The sequence below is a fragment of the Stenella coeruleoalba genome (assembly GCF_951394435.1).
Source record: "Stenella coeruleoalba genome assembly, chromosome: 1".
NCBI lineage: Eukaryota > Metazoa > Chordata > Mammalia > Artiodactyla > Delphinidae > Stenella > Stenella coeruleoalba.
In genome coordinates, this window is record NC_137169.1 from 100,275,387 (window position 1) to 100,296,809 (window position 21,423).

General features: G+C 35.8%; 1 protein-coding gene across 4 annotated transcripts in view; it reads right to left on the reverse strand.

Moving 5' to 3' along the window:
* TRIM33 (tripartite motif containing 33) overlaps positions 1-21,423 on the reverse strand; it is a 138,471-nt gene that overhangs the window by 20,697 nt on the left and 96,351 nt on the right. For 3 of the 4 annotated variants that reach the window (XM_079939350.1, XM_079939351.1, XM_079939349.1), the window contains exons 5-11: positions 15,782-15,898; positions 13,184-13,298; positions 10,963-11,109; positions 10,363-10,480; positions 8,632-8,906; positions 7,857-8,021; positions 3,156-3,356 (exon numbers count right to left, since the gene is read on the reverse strand). In XM_079939350.1, coding sequence (XP_079795476.1) covers positions 3,156-3,356; positions 7,857-8,021; positions 8,632-8,906; positions 10,363-10,480; positions 10,963-11,109; positions 13,184-13,298; positions 15,782-15,898 — 1,138 coding nt within the window. The remainder of the gene's footprint in view (positions 1-3,155; positions 3,357-7,856; positions 8,022-8,631; positions 8,907-10,362; positions 10,481-10,962; positions 11,110-13,183; positions 13,299-15,781; positions 15,899-21,423) is intronic. The other variant, XM_079939352.1, reaches the window with a different exon arrangement.

The window sequence follows — 21,423 nt, forward strand, 5'->3', positions numbered from 1 at the left end:
TTTACCTATCATATTGGTAAAGATGGAAGACAGCCAGTACTGGGAACACAGTACAGAAATGGGTATTCTATAACATTTAAATTTACATGTGAATATCTGAAAGACACACATGGTTTTCCCAAGACTTCATATTATCCAGTATAGTATACAGATAAATTAAGTACATATTTTCCAAATACGGAAAATTGTTTACAAAGAATTTAATATATCATTAGAATACTACATCTATTAATTATAATCTAATCTGAACAGATTCTAATATTCATTTAGCTACTGAAAAAGTATTTAGGTTCATCATGTATCCCCTAAAGGTCAAAATTACTACCACATATTATAACTCCACTGGAGATGGATAGTAGAGTGAAATAAAAAATAATTCAAGTTGAGAGAATTCTCTTTAAATCAACTTCTACTCTATACTGGATAGCTGTAATGATCAGTATTAAGATATATCAACAAATACCTGAAATTGCTTTGTATTTACTTCCTGTCTGCGTTGCATAGTTAATGCTACTTTGTCTGCTTCCTGTGTAACCTCCCCCAGGATTCTTTTCTTTTCACTATACCACGGAAACTACAGGATAGGAAAAAAAGTAGATGAATCTTCAAGAGACGATAGGTTTGCTTCCCTTTCTATTTTTGATTAATATGGTTAACTACTTCTTACTGTGGTTGTACTTCTGTGGTACCCACCTCTAATTGCTCTTAAAAGCAGGTGACAATAACGAGCGTTGGCAAGGATGTGGAAAAATTGAAATCCTCATACACTGACACTGTTGGTGGGAATGTAACATGGTGCACCCACTGTGGAAAAGAGTTTGGCAGTTCCTCAAAAACTTAAACATACAATATGACCCTGAAATTCCACTCCTAGAAATTTGCATAGAGAACTGGTAACCTACAAGTTCACAAAAACTTACACACAAAAGTTCATAGCATTATTCCTAATAGCCAAGAAGTGGAAACCCAAATGTCCATCAACTGATGGATGGAGGAACAAATGTGGTATATTCACAGAATGGAATATTCAGCCATAAGAAGGAATTAAGTACTGATACATGCTTCAACGTGTTTAGACCTGATAAACATTATGCTAAGATAAAGAAGCCAGACACAAAAGACCACATATTGCATCATTCCATTCATACAAAATGTCCAGAATAGGCAAATCCATAAAAACAAAGTAAATTTGTGATTTCCAAGGGCTGGGAAAAAGGGGAATGGAGAGTGGACTGCAAATGGGTAGTTTCTTTCGGGGTGATGAAAATGTTCTGGAATTAGTCAGTGGTGATAGTTGCACCATGTTGTGAATATACTAAGAACCACTGACTGAATTGTATGTACATTTTTTAAAGTTGGATTTTATGGTACGTGAATTATATCTCAGTTTTTTAAAGGAGTCAATACTTTAATAAATCAGTAAATAAAAATAAGGTTAGGCATTATGTCTGCAAGGAAGAGAAGGTTCATAAGAGAAGGTATGGATTCTGCTCCTTCTACCCCACTTTAACTAAAGATGGGAGGGGATATATTCTGGAGCCTCTTGTTTTGATTTCAAAGTTCTCCTGGGAAAAGATGACAAGGAAGATCTAATAATGACCCATTTCCCTTATGACGCCCAGCTTTTCAAAGATGTGGAGCATCCACCCTTCCTCTATCTGCTCTCTGTGACAGTGGCCCTAGCAGATTATGTTAAGTTTGACATGAGCAACCTTTCTTTTCCCTTTGAAAGTTTCCTAAAAATTGGAACAAAGTCTTGTTTCTTTTTATCTTCAATGCCCAGGCACTTTAGCATGGAGTGCTTAGTAAAACTTAAATGACTCCTTTAATACTGTACCTACCTCTCTCTGGTTGCCCAAAGGCCCTTAATACTCTACCTTTCCAGGCCTATGATCTCAAACCACCTCCTTGCTATCTCTATGGACAGAAGTGGGGAGAGAACTGGACTTTCTCAGTTCAGTAATCAGGAGCTGGGCTTTGAATTCCAACTTACCCATTTACTGGGTGACACTGAGAAAGTCACTAACCATTCTTACTCTCTTCCATGAAATAGGGATATTATATATCATATGAGATGATTTCAAGCATTAAACTGAAAGTTTATAAATTATAAGCTTACAACTTATAAATTTTACTTCTTATTGATATATTCCAAAATTTTCCATTCTATATAGTAGTCTAGTACTCTCAACACCACTACAGGGGCTTCCCTGGTGGCACAGTGGTTAAGAATCCGCCTGCCAATGCAGGGGACACGTGTTCAATCCCTGGTCCGGGAAGATCCCACATACCACAGAGCAAGTAAGCCCGTGCGTCACGACTACTGAAGCCCACGCACGCCACCAACTACTGAAGCTCGCGAACCTAGAGCCCATGCTCCGCAACAAGAGAAGCCACCGCAGTGAGAAGCCTGCGCACCGCAACGAAGAGTAGAGAGTCACGGGTCCTAGTGTCTTAGTAATTTCACTGCTCCTTGCTCCCATGGTGACCCCTGACTCTGAATAACTCATACAATGCTTGAAATGACCCAGTACAACCTTCAAGTTTTATATTTACATTTAAAAATAAAATGCTTCTAATTCAAACGAATTTATGAAATTTCAGAGGGCACTGAATGATATTTTTCTTCAGGAAAACGTTACAGGTGAAAGGGACAAGACAGCTCAGAGGCCCTTCCCATTCATCTTCTACTCCTCATTATTACTTCCTCTCTCAGTATACACCCCCCATCCCCACCCCCCCGCCACATGCCTAATATCTAGACCTTCCAATCTCTTCCTTTCTCCGTCCAACCTGTTTGCACCGGGGGTTGACTATCCCTTTTGTACCTAACAGAAGACTGACAAAAATTTAATTGTATTTTGGTACTGGGTCTCCTCTCTGGATCTAAACCTTCATCAGAAGTGCTTCATTTAACACAAAGTTTGCCTGCTGGCAGATAGATCAGCAAAGCTGACACTCTGTAGCTTTAAAATACTGAGGAGTGTTAGTTTTAGCACACATAACTTTTTAAAATTCAAATTATTTATACTCTACTTTTTGGAAATTTCAAAAAAAATATTGCTCCTGAATTAAAAAAAACAAAAACAACCAGAAATATATACTCTAAGTCCCTAATTAACACAAGGTTTTATCTCTCTCACTCAAATACAAACCTGTATGGGTGGAATATCTGGCAGCGACGGAAGGTTTTCTGGATTGGTAACTGAAGGAATTAGTTCTATTGCTGTAACAGATGGGCTGGTGGGACCTCGATTTGCATTTGCCATAGTAGCTGTAGTAGGGCTGGTTGGATTGACTGGGTTGTTGTGCACCGACACAACAGGAAAGGGTCCAGCATGCCCTGGGTTTGAGTGCTGTTAGGAAAAAAGATGTTATCATTACTTGATCTGCCAGGATATCCAAATATGAACAATACCTTGACAACAAGTTTCAGTTTAGGAAGGATACACAAGTTCAGAGTTTGATACCTGTGGCTGAGAGACAAAGAAGTAGGCCCTCTCAAACTTATGCAGGAAAAAAAAAATTCAAACTTATCATTTTTCTACTCATTTTTGTGTAGTATTTAGAAAAAAATAGACTTGCCAATAATTGTACCCTGTCAGACTGGTGATATGATCTTACTTCATAACAAAGATATATATAAATAGATGATCTGGAAGCCCATAGTTTTCAAACATCAGACCAGGAAAGCCACTGTTGTGCCTATATTTCACTCTGACACTTCTGTCTTTTTTAAAATAAAAATAATTAATTGTATAATTGTGTATTATGTAACTGATATGGTAGAAAGAACAATGAATTTACAAATGGAAACGTGGTATCAATTCCTGACTCTTAATACTATGTGACTTTAGGCCAAATCACAATCTTGGTAATTTAGAAATGTGGATAATGATGAATGAAAATGGATACCTGTCTTTATGAGGAGTGTTATGAGGATCATTTAAGACAGTACACAGATTAAAATCTTTGGGAAATAAATTACTATACACATACAAATCATTTGAAGTATTTAAAAACTTAAAATTCTAACATTCAGTGATTTCTGTAGGAGCCCGAAAGTCTAAGGACAATGTTCTGAGATGGTTGGTTAATCCAATTATGTAGCTTCTGCACCTTTCCAAACGGTGTACCTCCCCCCTGGTAATACTTGAAGGCTTTCCAAGTACACTAAGGGGTACATGGGTATGTGAATACTTTTAAGGAAATTAAAGTCTAGATAGTCGACCTTCATATATACTTTTTTCCTGAAGAAAACCAAATTTACCTAAGAATGTGCCATGGTCTGTGAGTTCTTTTTTCCAACTACTTCTTTCACAACTGCCCTTCTCCTCCAAAAACAAAATACAAAACAACACATCTTTAACTCATGCCCAATCTTATCTAGCATATTGCCCCAGGGTGAAAAACAAAACAAACAAAAAATCTCCTGAAGAGACAGACAAAGGTACAGTTGAAAATAAAGGTGTCAAGTTGCTGACAAAGTGCCTGGCTCTGAAACCTGGGTAATGGTTGAGTGGGTTCTGATACTTGGTGATCAACAAAAACAAAGAAAGACCTGAAGAAGTTGTCAACTGATAAAAAAAAAGATTTTAAAAATCGTTTTTAATTCCCAGATACCAATTTTTGTGAACAAGTTTCCTGAGCATCACATGAAAACAATAACAAAAAAAAACTAGTAATAAAAATCGGCGTTGGGGCTTCCCTGGTGGCGCAGTGGTTGAGAGTCCGCCTGCCGATGCGGGGGACACGGGTTCGTGCTCCGGTCCGGGAGGATCCCACATGCCGCGGAGCGGCTGGACCCATGAGCCATGGCCGCTAAGGCTGCGCGTCCGGAGCCAGTGCTCCGCAACGGGCGAGGCCACAACAGTGAGAGGCCCGCGTACCGCCAAAAAAAAAAAAAAAAAAAAAAAAATCGGCGTTGAATTCTGACTTACTCTAACAGTACAAGGTAACAGACATACAAACAGGCAAACATGAAGGAAGGGGAAAGGCTCCATGTATCTAATAAGAAATGTATATCTAAAAGAATTTTATTTTTGTTTCCTAATAATCTTAAACCATGTAAATATATTTAAACAACTGTATAGGAATAATTGTAATGAAAATTTGGTCTAAAGAAAAAGTTTTAAAGTTTAATAACTGCATTATAAACTGGAAATTTAAGAATTTTCAAATTGCAACAGACATCTTTCCAGCAGAAAATTGCAACAAACTGATTCACAAGTCTATCAAACTTGTGAATATCTTAAATATGTATCTTAAATATATTAAGATAAAATTCTGTAAAAGTAGAACAGAAATTCAAGTCCATGGGGAAAAGGGAGTATATAATTTTGACTTTCAAAAAAGAACTTGCCTCTGTATTTGGGACTCCAGTGGATCCACTTAGAAGAATAATGTAAGGGTTTTACTTTACAATGTCAATATTTATACAATACAATATGCTAAACAGTATGTCCTTTGCAACTATTTAAACTTAAACTTGTAATGGAAGTTTTAAATGTCAACCTTCAAATGTGAGGGAGTGTGTATTTTTCAAAAGTCTTTCTGGAGGTAATTGGGCCAAAAAGTTGAAGGATCGCTAATCTAGGACTTCAGTATGCAGATCAATCTGAGTCAGTAAAAGTTCACACATTTATGAGTACTCCCCTCCTGGAAATTTTGATTCAGTGGATATGGTTCAGAATCTATTTCAGACATGGTGCCCCAGTCATTCTGATGGTCTTTAAATCATGCTTTGAGAAACATCACTCTGACAATTATAAAATGACCTTTATTTTTTATATAACTAGAAATCCTATGCAAAAGTAGCCTCATGTTTATAATCATACCTCCTATACAAATATAATCTACTATTCAAGCAAAGATCAGAAAACATGCCTCTAAACACACTTATTTTTAAGAGTAGGTATATCATATCCTAAAAGGAACAATACTGAGTGAAGAGGAAAAAAAAAAGTCAAAATGTCACATTAAAAGAGCAGAGGAACAATTTTAGGAAATTAAAGTTTTAATCTTAATTCTACCATTGTCTCTTATGATTGTGGGTACATAACAAGCTCCTTTGTTTTGCACTTCTCTAAAATGAATTGGTTGGACTAGGTCAGAGATCCTCAACCCAAAGTATACAATGGGTTTAATGACATCAAAGAAACTCTTAAAATTTAATAAAAAATTAGACATTTCTCCAAAGAAGACATACGGATTTCCAACAAACACATGAAAAGATGCTCAACATCACTAATCATTAGAGAAATGCAAATCAAAACCACAATGAGGTATCACCTCACACTGGTCAGAATGGCCATCATCAAAAAATCTACAGGGCTTCCCTGGTGGCGCAGTGGTTGAGAGTCTGCCTGCCAATGCAGGGGACACGGGTTCGGGCCCCAGTCTGGGAAGATCCCACATGCTGCGGAGCGGCTGGGCCCATGAGCCATGGCCGCTAAGCCTGCGCGTCCAGAGCCTGTGCTCTGCAACGGGAGATGCCACAACAGTGAGAGGCCCGCGTACTGCAAAAAAAAAAAAAAAAAAAAAAATCTACAAACAATAAATGCTGGAGAGGATGTGGAGAAAAGGGAACCCTCCTGTACTGCTGACGGGAATGTAAATAGATATAGCCACTATGGAGAAGAGTATGGAGGTTCCTTAAAAAATGAAAAATAGGGCTTCCCTGGTGGCGCAGTGGTTGAGAGTCTGCCTGCTAGTGCAGGGCACATGGGTTCGAACCCTGGTCTGGGGGGATCCCGTGTGCCGCGGAGTGGCTGGGCCCGTGAGCCACAACTACTGAGCCTGCGCGTCTGGAGCCTGTGCTCTGCAATGGGAGAGGCCGCGATGGTGAGAGGCCCGCGCACCGCGATGAAGAGTGGCCCCCGCTTGCCGCAACTAGAGAAAGCCCTCGCACAGAAACGAAGACCCAACACAACAAAAATAAATTAATTAAAAAAACAAACAAACAAACAAAAAACCCAAAAATAGAACTACCATATGACCCAGCAATCCAACTACTGGGCATATACCCTGAGAAAACCATAACTGAAAAAGAGTCATGTACCACAATGTTCACTGCAGCACTATTTACAACAGCAAGGACATGGAAGCAACCTAAATGTCCATCGACAGATGAATAGATAAAGAAGATGTGGCACACACATACAATGGAATATTACTCAACCATAAAAAGGAACAAAATTGAGTTATTTGTAGTGAGGTGGATGAAGTCTGTATGAGTCTGTTGTACAGAGTGAAGTAAGTCAGAAAGAGAAAAACAAATAGCATATGCTAACGCATACACATGGAATCTAAAAAAACAGTACTGACGAACCTAGTGGCAGGGCAGGAATAAAGATGCAGATTTAGAGAATGGACTTGAGGACACGGCAGGGTTGGTGGGGGAAGCTGGGATGAAGTGAGAGAGTAGCACTGACATATATACACTACCAAATGCAAAATGAATGGCTAGTGGGAAGCAGCCGCATAGCACAGGGAGATCAGCTCAGTGCTTTGTGACCACTTAGGGGACCACTTTGTGACCACTGTGGGATAGGGAGGGTGGGAGGGAGGCTCAAGAGGACAGGATATGGAGATATATGTATACATATAGCTGATTCACTGTGTTGTACAGCAGAAACTAACACAACATTGTAAAGCAATGATCTAATGAAGATGTGAAAAAAGAATTTAATAAAAATTGTACGTGTATTTTTCTGGGACAGGAAGATACACAGCATTAATCAAATTCTCAAACGTATCAATGACCACCCCTCCCTCCACCCCACAACTGATTAAGAAAACTGTTGTCTTTTAGTTTTAAAATTATATGATTCTTACAAATGGAACTCTAGGCATACTTGTCTTTGGAGGTGTGGCTGCATCATGGAATACTGAGGGCCACTGTGCCTGGGTATCCCTGGTATTCGGGCAGCATTCTGAGCCAATCTCATCTGATGGGCTTGGAAAGCTCCACAGTTCATGTTGCCTCTTTGCATTGCTTGCACACTGATCAATCTTGGAGGCTGCAAAAGGCAGAAATTGCCATTTATGTAATAATATTTATAAATTTATCTTTCAATTATAAAACGTTATAATAAGAATACTTTTGTCAGGATGGAAGGGCATAAAGTAAAAAGTGTAAGTCATTTTCCTCATCTCTTACCCCAATCTCCTTCTCTCAGTATATGTGTGTTTTAAAGCCTATCAGCGTTAACTTAATCAACCACAGATTAATAGTTTTGATTTGGATGGGAGACAGCAGGAAAGATATAGGGATGGGAATGATTTGAACAAAAGCCTAAAGAACGTGTCAGATCTTAGGAGGAAACAACATGGCTCTTTGGTCCAAAACCACACGTTTAAACAAAAAAGATCTGGTATAGAGGGATAAAAACGTGTATACCTCCACAGTACTAGTGAGTTAATTTTGTTTCCCATCATAAGTATTTACTTCTTGTCCTTCCTCACACCTCCCCCACATCCCTGCCATACCCAAGGCAAATGTTTAAACTGATCTTTGACCTCTGTCCCCATCAGTAACTTTGAAATGTGTAACTCATCTATATAGGACAGAGTGTAGCCTCAAGATCTTCATAATTTATATCAATAGTGCAGTGATATAATAATACTCGCCTGTTGTTGTAACATCTGAGGGGCTGCTTGTCTAGGGTGCTGCTGTGTTGTTGCTGTTGTTGTTGGTACAGGTGCAGGTGGCTGTTGCATCCTCATCTGTTGCAACTGCTGATGTTTCTGTGCATACACTTGTTGTTGCATGTGCTGGAGTCGAAGCTGTGCTAAGTTAATCTGTCCAGGGGTTTTACTAATGTGGTTTGTCCCTGGCGGAACTTGCCCAACTACAACATTAGGAGTATAACCAGGAGCTGGTTTACTCTCTATTACTAGATTACCTGAAGGATTTAAAAAATGAGAATAATTTGCATGTAATCAACTAACATCTACTTTGTGGTTAATCATTATATTTTCCTCTTTCCTCTGACAACTATCACCACTCAAAGTTTCCAACAGCACAGAAGGGATGGGAGCTACGTTTAAAGATGATGAAGATCAGAAACCTAATATAGTCCAAAGCCAATTCATTGACTTTTGATTACTCAGAATAATATATTATCTGCCCTTATTTTTCACACAGATGTTCAGAAAATTAAAGAGCTGAAAGAGACAGTATTAGAGGAGGCCCATCTAGGCAGTCTAAATCTTCTCTAGCCTGAGAAGATTCAAGGATACTCAAGATCGCTAATACTGATTCCACCTGCCTTTGGATTGTCAAAATGTGCAGGGCAGAGTACTATATTGCTACAAAACTGTCTTCTGTGGAAATGTTGAATGTTTTAAACTACTTATACCCTTGGAGATGACAAATTCTCCTTCCTTTTTACAGAGCCAGGTACTTTCTAGGGATAGAAGGCAAATTTTAGTAAGGTTTGATCTAAGGTAGAGTTGGCAAACCTTTTTCCTGTAATAAGCCAGATACTTTAGGCTTTGCAGGCCACATAAAATCTGTCGTATACTCTTTGTTTTTTACTTGTTTGCTTTTACAACCCTTTAAAATGTAAAAACCAAACTTAGGTACCACGTCACACAAAAATAGTTTGCCGATGCCTGATCTAAAGGTATAGCCAAACGAATATACACAAAGATTACATTTTTTTACAAAAGGCTACCCACCTCTGCTTTTACAACTTCCAATGGTGAGGACTTGACTATTTTGAAAATGAGTTTAATCAATCTGTAGACAGCTCTAATTGTTGGTTAGTTTTGGGGGGTTTTGTTTTACTTTAAATTGAGCTGGTTTTGTATGTCTATCTGTAACTTTCACCTAAGGCCCTTAGGTCCACACTGTGGAGTAACAAAAGCAAAGTCCATTTGTCTTCCATGTGAAAAGAGCTACTCTTATCTTTCAAACATTCCTCAGAACATGGCATTCGGACACATCAGCATACTGGATGGAGGTCCTCCTCAAGTGGGCAATTTTGTACAATTAATACATAAGCTACTAAGCATGTAAGAAATTCTTCCAAAGACTAAAGACCCATTTGGTAAGTTTCTGATATGTAACACTCGATACCAATTTTAAAAGATGTGGGGAAAAAGTTAGAAATGATACATAATTTTAAAAACTATACAGAGGAGACCCTCAACATTCTTAAAGTAATTTATAATTATATATACTTAAAGATGTAATGAACATAGCTGAAGTAAGTTTCCAATGAAGAACATATTTTCCAAAAAGTTTACATGTTAGAATGAAGTTTAAAAACTTTAAGTATCTAAAACTTGCTGTAGATGCTTTCTCCTCCTAATTCAGTGTTCCAAGTTATAGCCATAAAACGAATTATTTCTCACCTAAATTGACTACGTTCTTTGCCCAGAAGGTGGGATCACAATGGAAACGTATTGCTCCATTAGCAGCAGGGACAGGATCACACCGTGCTTTCAAAATATGGCGCAATTGAAAAGTAATCTAAAAGGGAAAAAATTCATATTAGTCTTAAAATTAAATATCACTTGAGAAAACATACAAGATAAAGACATGAAAGCTCATGTAACCCCACAGTGTCCATCTCAGATGAGATAGTATCAGTGTTTAAAAAACGATATTAGCAATCGAAGGCACATGCTTGAATTTCTGCCATTTCTGGTGATAAACTACATTATACTACTAGGTATCTCCAAAACCTATGATTGACTCAAGACTTACTGTATGATTCCATTTATATGAAATTCTAGAAAATGAGAGAAATGAGACTAATGGTTGCCTAAGGCCAGGGATAGAGAAAAATAAGAAAACTTTTGTGGGTGACGGAAATTTTCTGTATTTTGAGGTGATGGTGATAACTTTTACTAAAATTCAAAATCTATACCTTAAACAGATGCAGGTCACTGAATGTAAATAATATCTTAATAAAGTCAATTTAAAGAAAAATAAGATACTATGTGTCTCACCAGTCGCTTGCTGTACAGTAGTGCCGTGCTGCTACCACTAGCAATTGCCCAGTTTGTAAAGTTCATAACATGCTTCACCTGCCGGGAAAGGCCTGTGATGTCATTCTGTTGCTGTAGTAACTTCATCTGTCTTTCTTTTGTAACATTCTGAAACAGAACAAGAGGTTCACTTTAGAATTCTGTATAAAAAAATCAACTCATAATTTCTATTGCCAGTGAACATAATACCTGTATTTCTTTTTTAAAATGGGATAACTTAATAAGCTCCTCATTATTTAATGAGTCTATGATCAAGGAAAAAGTCACTAACAAAAGTGGGACCAAAACTTAGTTCTATAGTCCAAAATAGACATTCCACATACAGAAATTAATGTTAGTGATATCTCCCCTTTCCTTCAGAAGATGAAGAGCCTTTGTTAAAAACAGTGTTTATTAGGCTAATCTAATATATAGAGTCTCTGACATATGACATTAGAAATAATTTTATGTAATCTTAACACACTTCTCAGGCCAAAGAAAATTTTGTGGTGCATGGCATGAGGCTGAAATTAAAATCTCTTATTTTCAACATGTAAGGCAAAAGGAGAAAGACGAATTCCAGAGCTCTAAGAGTAGAACTAGGGAAGCTTCTTATATGACAAAAGTTCATAAAGAACAAGGGAGTAAGTGAGGGTGGAAGGAAAGACCAATTTGAGGAAAGTGCTGCAAAGGAAAAATAAACTGCTTTCTGGGAACAAAAATTCCCAGAAGGGACAGGTGATGTCCTATGTCCTTTGACATTCAGCATACTGTACAACTTGCCTCTTCGTTCTTAACCACTTTCTTACAAAAATGACTCAACTGGGTTTACTGAACAATTTTTTCCCTAAGGAAATAAGTTACTCATTTTATAATGTAAATCAATGGATGAAAAGATTCAAATGACAGAAGTTTCATTTACAACTTCCCTGGAAATCATCCCTTTTATAAAGCTTACAGGAAAACCTCTATCTTACAAAGTTTAGAAACACAGTGCGCTAGAAAACATCTACTGCTTAAATCATTAGTATGTTAGAAATATGTGGCAGATTTATCAGTAGGTATTTGTGTATATTTTAGCATTAAGAGGTATCTTTTTAATTCAAAAGTTCTTGAAATGGTTTCAGAACATTACTTTAGACTTATAATTAAAATGTATTTACTGTAAGTTAAAAGGTATCAAAAATAATTGCTTGCTCATGCTCTCCATTTACAAGGTCCTTCTGAAAACAAAAATCTATTAGGGTTAACTGCAACTCAGCTGGATATACAACAGTTGCAAGAGATCTCAAAATTTAACAATATGTGTGAGAGTATTTTTAATTTCACAATTGTGTCTCAACGGCAAGATGTATTTCAAAAGACAGAAATTCAGAAATAATTCTCTGTTGACATTTATTTTATTTATATGTAACTGTGTCTAGTATTTCAACAATTTTCTATGAAGGAAGGGAACAGAAAAAAATCTACTATGAAAAATTTGAGGTTAATAGTAATTAAAAGTTAAATAATCAAATATTCATGTAATTTAAATTGTTACTATTCAATGGTGCTTTAAACATAACCCGGTATCATCTAAGCCAACTTAAAAGCACAAAATTTTGAGAACCAGCCAACTATGATCAGTAGAGTCTTTGACTAGAACTTAATTTAGATTTCACAAATTGACTGGATTCTCATCTAGAAATTTACATTCACATATTACTCTCAATATACAACACAAAGACCTAATATAACAAAATTATGAGTAAATTTAAAGTTTAAGTTTCAAAATGAGCAGCATTTTTAGCAAAACTATGGAACATTTAAAAAATAAAGTGAAGAACACACATTAGTCAGTAAGACTCCCAATATACATTCATATGTAAAAGTTAAATTGAGGACCTATCTTGTGGGGAGGAGAAGAGGGAATGTGGCAGGTCAGCTTTGTCTTCATTTATATCACATTTTAGTAATAATTCTTTCATTCCTAAGAGAACAACACTATCTCCTAACCGATACATCTAAAGTGTTAAATTGGGCTGCAAAGTAACTAACTTGAAAAAGGCCTATTTTCCAACAAAAAACACACAAAAAAATTTTTTTAATTGACTTTACTTTCATACCCACCCCCAACCAATCTAAAAGAGCTTTCAATAAACATTAAAAAACAGCTAAAGAGCAAGAGAAGCAGTTTTTGTTTTATTTTGGCTTTGAACCATACCTCTAGCTGCTGTAACAGAGATTTTCCTTTCTTATTAATTTCATTGATAAGGGTGAAAATGGCCACTTTAATTTCCTGTTCTACTCGTTTGTTAGTCTCATTTACTTCTTTTATCCTGAATAAGAGAAATGCATCATTAGGTTATAGACTTATCCTATGTCTCTGAATTACCAACTGTTACAGAAATTCATCCAACTGGGCACTTAACCGAGTAACTAAAATTAAACCTTTGTCAAATGTACAACTTATGTTTTGGCAGACCTGACCACTCAATTTGGTCCAAACAAGTTATGTATGTAGACAAAGAATGGATTAAATATTTATTAATTTTAAATTAAGTTCATAAAGGACAGTTTATTAATCTAGATGGCAATCTCCTTTAGTTTCTATGACGTGGATGTGATAAACAACTGACATCAGTGATTGCTGGTTAGTGTAAAATATGGCACATTGTTCTTGAGAAGCATTAAGATTAAACAGAACCAATGTGCAAAAAAAAATGTTGCAACCAATACTACTATTATCTTTTGAAACAAGAGGAAGCTTAGACGCATTTAGTTTCACTAAAACTACTTCAAATGTGAATTCAGATATACCCCTTCCACAGGTTCTTCTCAAAATTATTTCCTACTGTATACGGTTAAGGGAATAAAACATTTTCATTCCTTTTTAAAAAACAGCTGTTAGATGTTTTAGAAACAGGTATAAGCTCCCATGTAGTTATGAAAGTTTTGGTTGTAAATATGAAATAGCCAATACCTTGCTATTTATAAAATAGGAAGAGAAGAATTCTACTAATATAAATACATAAAATGTTAACAATCAATCATAAGATGGTAACTTTAAACTTTTATATATTCTACTTCTGTACAAACTATAACTGACACTTTCAACTGCTAAAACTGCCTTTCATTTACCAAATTCAAATTTGAATAACTTGAATACACCGGGTCAAAAATGTAGTTTTCTCTCCTTTGTACTTCAGGCACTGATTTAAAAATTTTATTCAATTTTGTCCTTATCTTATTAAAATGAGTGGAAGACATTTTTAAAAATGAGAATGCTGATCACTAGTGGTAAGAACACATGACCTTAAAACGATTCAGCCAAAGGTTGAAACCATTAAGCATGCTGAAAGCAAACTCCCCTGAATTTAAGCATGCTTAAATATATGCTCAATTGTGAAGGCAGCAAAAAAAAATGAATGTACATTAAAAAATGGAGAAAGGTCATCGAAGAATCTAACAGGAGAAGTATAGACATTTTATTACTTTAATACTTTTTTTTTTTTTAAGCTTTCTGGAGATGAAATAATCTCCCCAACCCTACGCAATCTTGTAAACTTCACTTCTCTACACAGATTCAGGAACATATATACAAAATATACGTATAAAAATATGGGATTGCCATATGAATTATCTCACTATCCTTTCTCTGGAAAGGACATCCATCTGTAATTTATGAGAAGACAGTTATCCCCTCCAATATCATCTATAATATATCAGCAATATAAAAAACATCCTGACATATCCACGAGAACTAACCATGACTACTGAATAACTATATATTTATATTATCTACAACCTCTGAGGAGCCTTTATTTTCCTTTGGTATCACTTTTTAATGTGATATTACTAAATTCTTACTAATATCTTATGTACTATTTTATAATGTATCAATAATATACAATGTACTATTCATTCATCTTCAATACTTTTTGAGTATTTATTATGTGTCATTTTAAATCATCATAAATTAATTTTAGTATTCTAGAAGTCTCAATATTTGTGAATCTGAAGAATAAACACATATCAACCCTATTCATACCTCTAGGAACATATGGGTTTTAATTATGCCAGCTCCAAGTGTTTGTCTTTAAGGACTCCTTTAAGAGTCCTAATCTTCTTAACCTACTCACTATGGAACTTAGTCCCACTTTGTGGCATGAAGGATCTTAGTTCCCCAACCAGGGATTGAACCCGTGCCCCCTGAAGTGGAAGCATGCAGTCTTAACCACTGGACAGCCAGGGAAGTCCCAGTCCCCCTTGCTTTATCAATAAATTTAGTTTATTGAGAAATGAACGAAAATAGGATTTTTAAAAACTGACAGTGTTATTGATAAAAATAACAACAGCTACAATTTGAGCGTTTACTATATGCCAGAAACTGTGTTCTCATAATAATACCACTAAGATAAGTACTGTTTTTAATGCTTGTTTTACAGATGGAAAATTAATTTGTCCACCACCGTTCATACTCTCTCCTGTCTTCCACACAGTCTCCAGTTAAAATTTTATAATTCAACTCTCTACACATTAATTGGTTTTTCTACATTTAACTAAGGCTGACAAAGGCTAGAGCCATATTAATTATAAAATAGTCAAAGATGTATCCTAAAAGAGTATTCAAAATTTGAAGCAATTAAATTCTCTTTAATTAACAATTATCATAATCCAAACTCAAACATACCATTTACCCCTCCAAAACAATGTTTTCTATATATGCTTAATATAATATAGAAGGAAAACAATTTAAACTGGACCCATCGTGTTTAATAATCCTTAAACTGAAATTATAGTTTTAAGGAAACATACTTACCTATTCTGCACCTGAGTAGCTGCAAAATGAACATAATTCTTCTTCTCAAGAAGCTTAGCCAGTAGATTCTCAATTGCACCTTTCTGGTTTTGAAAAGCTTCTTCTAAAAATTGATACCTTTAAAACAAAAACAAAAATTACATTTAAAAGGGAAAATATACGATTTGCAAATGAAAAACTGCTGCATGAGTCAATCTTGAAACCTTACTTAAATGATCAACACTCTATGCTGGCCACACACCCTCTACGTTACCAGCAACTTTTAACTACCAATCCCCTTTCCCTCTTAACCTGACACTGTGAAGGCACTATTAAGACAAAAAAAATTACTCAAAACTGTTCAAGTGCTCTTAAATTAGAGTTTTGATTCAGGATTGCATTTTTATAAAAACCTGGTGTAAGCTGTATACATTTTAAATCATAGAATACAACCACATTATACAAAATACTTTCAAAGGTGGGAAAACCACCCACAGTTCCAACAACATAAAATCACTGCTACTATTGTAATATCTAGTTCCTTAGTCTTTTCAGTCACAATGTATGTGCAACTCTGCATTTGACTTTATTCTTTATCTTGTTGTTGCAATCACCCTTGAAATAATTTTTCAGTTCTAGACTGTAAATATTGTCAAACTTTTCCAAAAGGGTTATATCAATTAAAAATATGACCAACACCAGAGTTTTATTTTAACTTTGTCCGCAAAGTGGTATATGTTAAGATTTGCTAATATTATAATAGTGAAAATTAGACAGTACAAGACTACAGTTCTTTGTTTGCTAGGAAGGCAGAATGGTTTTCTTTGCTAGTTTTGTTACCTCTGTGTAAATTGCTCATTAAGTCAACAAGTATTTTAGGGTTTCTTCTATACGCTAGGGATACATGGGTAAAATAAAATCCATTATTGTTTATATTTTCATAATAAATAGGCACAAATATGAAATGATACTACACTGTGAAATGAGCTATACTGGAGGCGTACATAGTCTGCAATAAGAACACAGTGTCTATGATGAAAGAAATCAAAGACAATACAAAGAGATGGAGAGATATACCATGACTATACACCCAAAACAACCTACAGATTCAATGTGATCCCTATCAAATTAGCAATGGCATTTTTCACAGAACTAGAACAAAAATTTTTTACAATTTGTATGAAAACACAAAAGACCCCGAAGAGCAAAAGCAATCTTGAGAAAGAAAAACAGAGCTGGAGAAATCAGGCTCCCTGACTTCAGACTATACTACAAAGCTACAGTAATCAAGACAGTATGGTACTGGCACAAAAACAGAAATATAGATCAATGGAACAGGATAGAAAGCCCAGAGATAAACCCATGCACATATGGTCACCTTACTTTTGATAAAGGAGGCAGGAGTATACAATGGATAAAAGACAGTCTCTTCAATAAGTGGTGCTGGGAAAACTGGACAGCTACATGTAAAAGAATGAAATTAGAACATTCCCTAACACCATACACAAAAATAAACCCAAAATGGATTAAAGACCTAAATTTAAGACCAGACATTATAAAACTCTTAAAGGAAAACATAGGCAGAACACTCTATGACATAAATCACAGCAAGATCCTTTTTCACCCACCTCCTAGAGAAATGGACATAAAAACAAAAATAAACAAATGGGACCTAATGAAACTTCAGAGCTTTTGCACAGCAAAGGAAACCATAAACAAGATGAAAAAACAACCCTCAGAATAGAATAAAATATTTTCAAATGAAGCAACTGACAAAGGATTAATCTCCAGAATATATAAGCAGCTCATGCATCTCAGTATCAAAAAAACAAACAACCCAATCCAAAAATGGGCAGAAGACCTAAATAGACATTTCTCCAAGGAAGACATACAGATTGCCAACAAACACATGAAAAGATGCTTAACATCACTAATCATTAGAGAAATGCAAATTAACACCACAATGAGGTATCACCTCACACAGGTCAGAAGGGCCATCACCAAAAAATCTACAAATGATAAATGCTGGAGAGGGTGTGGAGAAAAGGGAACCTTCCTGCACCGTTGGTGGGAACGTAAATGGATACAGCCACTATGGAGAACAGTATGGAGATTCCTTAAACAACTGAAAACAGAACTACCATATGACCCAGCAATCCCACTACTGGGCATATACCCTGAGAGAACCATAATTCAAAAAGAGTCATGTACCACAATGTTCATTACAGCCCTATTTACAATAGTCAGGACATGGAAGTAACCTAAGTGTCCATCAACAGATGAATGGATAAAGAAGATGTGGCACATATATACAATGGAATATTACTCAGCCATAAAAAGGAATGAAATTGAGTTATTTGTAGTGAGGTGGATGGACCCAGAGTCTGTCATACAGAGTGAAGTAAGTCAGAAAGAGAAAAACAAATACCGTATGCTAACGCATATATATGGAATCTAGAAAAACGATACTGATGATCCTAGGGGCAGGAGAGGAATAAAGATGCAAACGTAGAGAAGGGACTTGAGGACACAGAGACGGGGAAGGGTAAGCTGGAACGAAGTGAGAGAGTGGCATGGGCATATATACACTACCAAATGTAAAACAGATAGCTAGTGGGAAGCAGCCACATAACACAGGGAGATCAGCTTGGCGCTTTGTGACAACCTAGAGGGGTGGGATAGGGAGGTTGGGAGGGAGGCTCAAGAGGCAGGGGATATGGAGATATATGTATACATATGGCTGATTCACTTTGTTGTACAGCAGAAACTAACACAACACTGTAAAGCAATTATACGCCAATAAAGATGTATTAAAAAAAAAGAACACAGTGTCTAAATCTGCCTCAACACCAAGGAATGCTTCACAGAGAAGTCAGAACAGAATTATCCTATGCTAACTGCAGAGGCATATTTGGAGAACAACAAATACTTCAACATACCTAGAGAAAGCCGTGCAAAGATCAGAATGTGAGACAATAATAAAATCCAGAACCAGATTGTGAAGAGCTGGGTATACCATGCTCTTCAAACATGGATTTTTGTTTTTCAGTAATAGGAAACCCTTGAAGAATTCCAACCAAGATGTAATAATCAGACTTATATTCCAGGAAAATCATCAGACAGAAATATAAAAGATCTGAAGAAGAGAGATGGGGAAGACTAGCTAGAACTCTAAGACAGTAGCTCAGATGAGCTATCAGGCTATGGTACTAATTGGTATAGCTGAATAAACAAACTTGAACAATGGACTCTGTCACAGAGATCAGCATCTTTGGTGATTTGAAAGTTTAACTGGAGCCATATAAAGTAACATCCATGGTATAACCTAAAAACTGAATGCCTAGCTAAGGCAGAGTCAAGAAAAGATCACCGGAAATGAGAAGTTCAAGGTACTGACAAAGTTATAATTGTCTATGTGGACACAAATCATTAAAGTAAAAGCAGAAATTGAGATGAAGAGGAAGGCTATAAGCATCTAGATGTTTGGGCCTTCAGTGAAGGTCTCAGTTAAGGTAAATATAGGAGGAAAGGCTATGAAGTTGTTAACAAAAGGAAAGTCTGCTGAATGGAGGGGATCAAGAAGTAAAAGAAAAATTGAGAGAATTAGAAGGCAAAGTTTAGAGCAACAGGGGGATTGCTGTTATAGAGAACAGCTGGCTAATGAGGATTTTATTTTGTGTACTAAGAATTTTTTATTGTAGTAAAATACACATAACAAAACAAATCATTTTACGTTTTTAAGAATATTTTTAAAGCAAAAAAAAACTGTCTACAATGTAAAGTCTAGCACATTATAACTTGTATGATATATTAATTAAACAGCACAAAAGCATGTGAGTATTTTAATTTAAAAGGCTTTTAAAAGGGGTTCTGCTGTTACATAGGTGAGCAAAGACTATTTCTTCATTGAAGAAACACTGAAGGAACAACATTTTATTTATTTCCTATACCATAATTTCTCTGTGTCCAAAATGAAATACTTTGTTTAAATCTGTACAGATGAAGCAGGAATATGAGATTACCATGCTAACCCTTTTGACATAAGCTTTACATTGTGAGGAAGAAAAGATCTTCTGACCCAGAGTGTAATTATGTCTGCAAATAAGAAGGCATTTGGCAGAAAGTTCAACTAGTATCATAACTCATAAAATTTTAATTCACAAAATTTAACCCTGCACAATTTTATTTCTTTTCTCAACTCAAAATAAATGTTTCAGAATCCTGTTTCTAGAAATGTCTTGTTGTATTCATATGAACAAGTAGCAAGCAAACACACCATGATACACCTAGGTGAAATTATGTGTCTGTCCTTTCCTCCCCTCATACAGGAGTTGACATCTGCATTGGATGTTAAAGGATGAGTAAGAGCTTTCTAGGTAAACAAACTTGGGAGGAAGGTAAGAGCTTTCACTGGGGGAAAAAATCTGAATGTACAAAAGTACACAGTTCTGAGGCCACCTGTCATTTTCAGGGCTAAGGAAAAGAAGACAAAGCTGGAAGAGACGGGGAGGTACAAATGTTAAAGAGCACTGTACATTTTGCTGAAGTTGGACTCAGATAATAAATAATAGTGAACCATCAAGAGATTGATAAAACAGTGACAATCAGGCTTGTTTCTTTTCACTTGAATAAACTTCAACTGTATTATTAGAAGAAAGATACTAACTAGAGCTTAAAAAACAAAAGAACAATATGGAAGTAGTTTTGGCTACAAGCTACTTCTGAGTCTCTTAGCTAAAAGAATAAACTAACACTGAATTTTCTTTTTTGAACTCATCAAAGTAATAGTTGAAATACCTCAGAAATGGGGGGAAAGAATAACCAATAAATGGATTAAGCATAAATTTGTTAAGATGTAAATATATCAAGGAATTTCTTAGATTTTAATCCTGCATATGAAGCAGTGATTCTTAACATGGAAGTCTTAGCCACACTGAGCTATTTTCAGTATTTCAAAATGTCTAGGTAAAAATTATGCACGCCCATGATTTACTTATGATGGGCCTTATAAGTAAGACTTTCTGTGCTTCTGGCTAGAATTATAGAAACCCAGGATAATATACATACCACTGATTATCATGTTTTGGAGAGAATCATGCGTGTGTGTGTGTGTGTGTGTGTGTGTGTGTGTGTGTGTGTAATTTATTGAGAAATAAATTATTATTTAATGCAGTTTGCTAAGAAGTTTTTGAAGAGAGGGCTCTCATAAGTATGGGAAATGAATAAAAGGATTTTTTTTTTCAGGTTGAAAATCACTTAGCTATTAACTGCAAACTGTAACTTTTAAATGCACATTTAGAGTCTTATTAGGTTCTGAGTTGTACAAGGATGCTACTCTATTTGCCAAGTAATTACAGTATTATTCTTAGTAACTGCCAGAGTGTTTAACAATTGATAAGATTTTACTCTGGCACTTCTAGGGAAATATATTATCTTAGTTTGTATCCAAATTGACTATCTAGGGAAACATTTTTTAAAGCTGATATGTAGTAATTCTGACTCAGTTTCTTTCTTAATTCAGTTATTCCATAAAATTTCATAAATACGAATTACATAAAATTTCAAGCATATAATAAACTACAGATTCAACCCCACTGAACCTATCATCCACTTGCAAAGAGCATCCATTTATAGCCAATTTGTCAATATACCCACCTACTCTA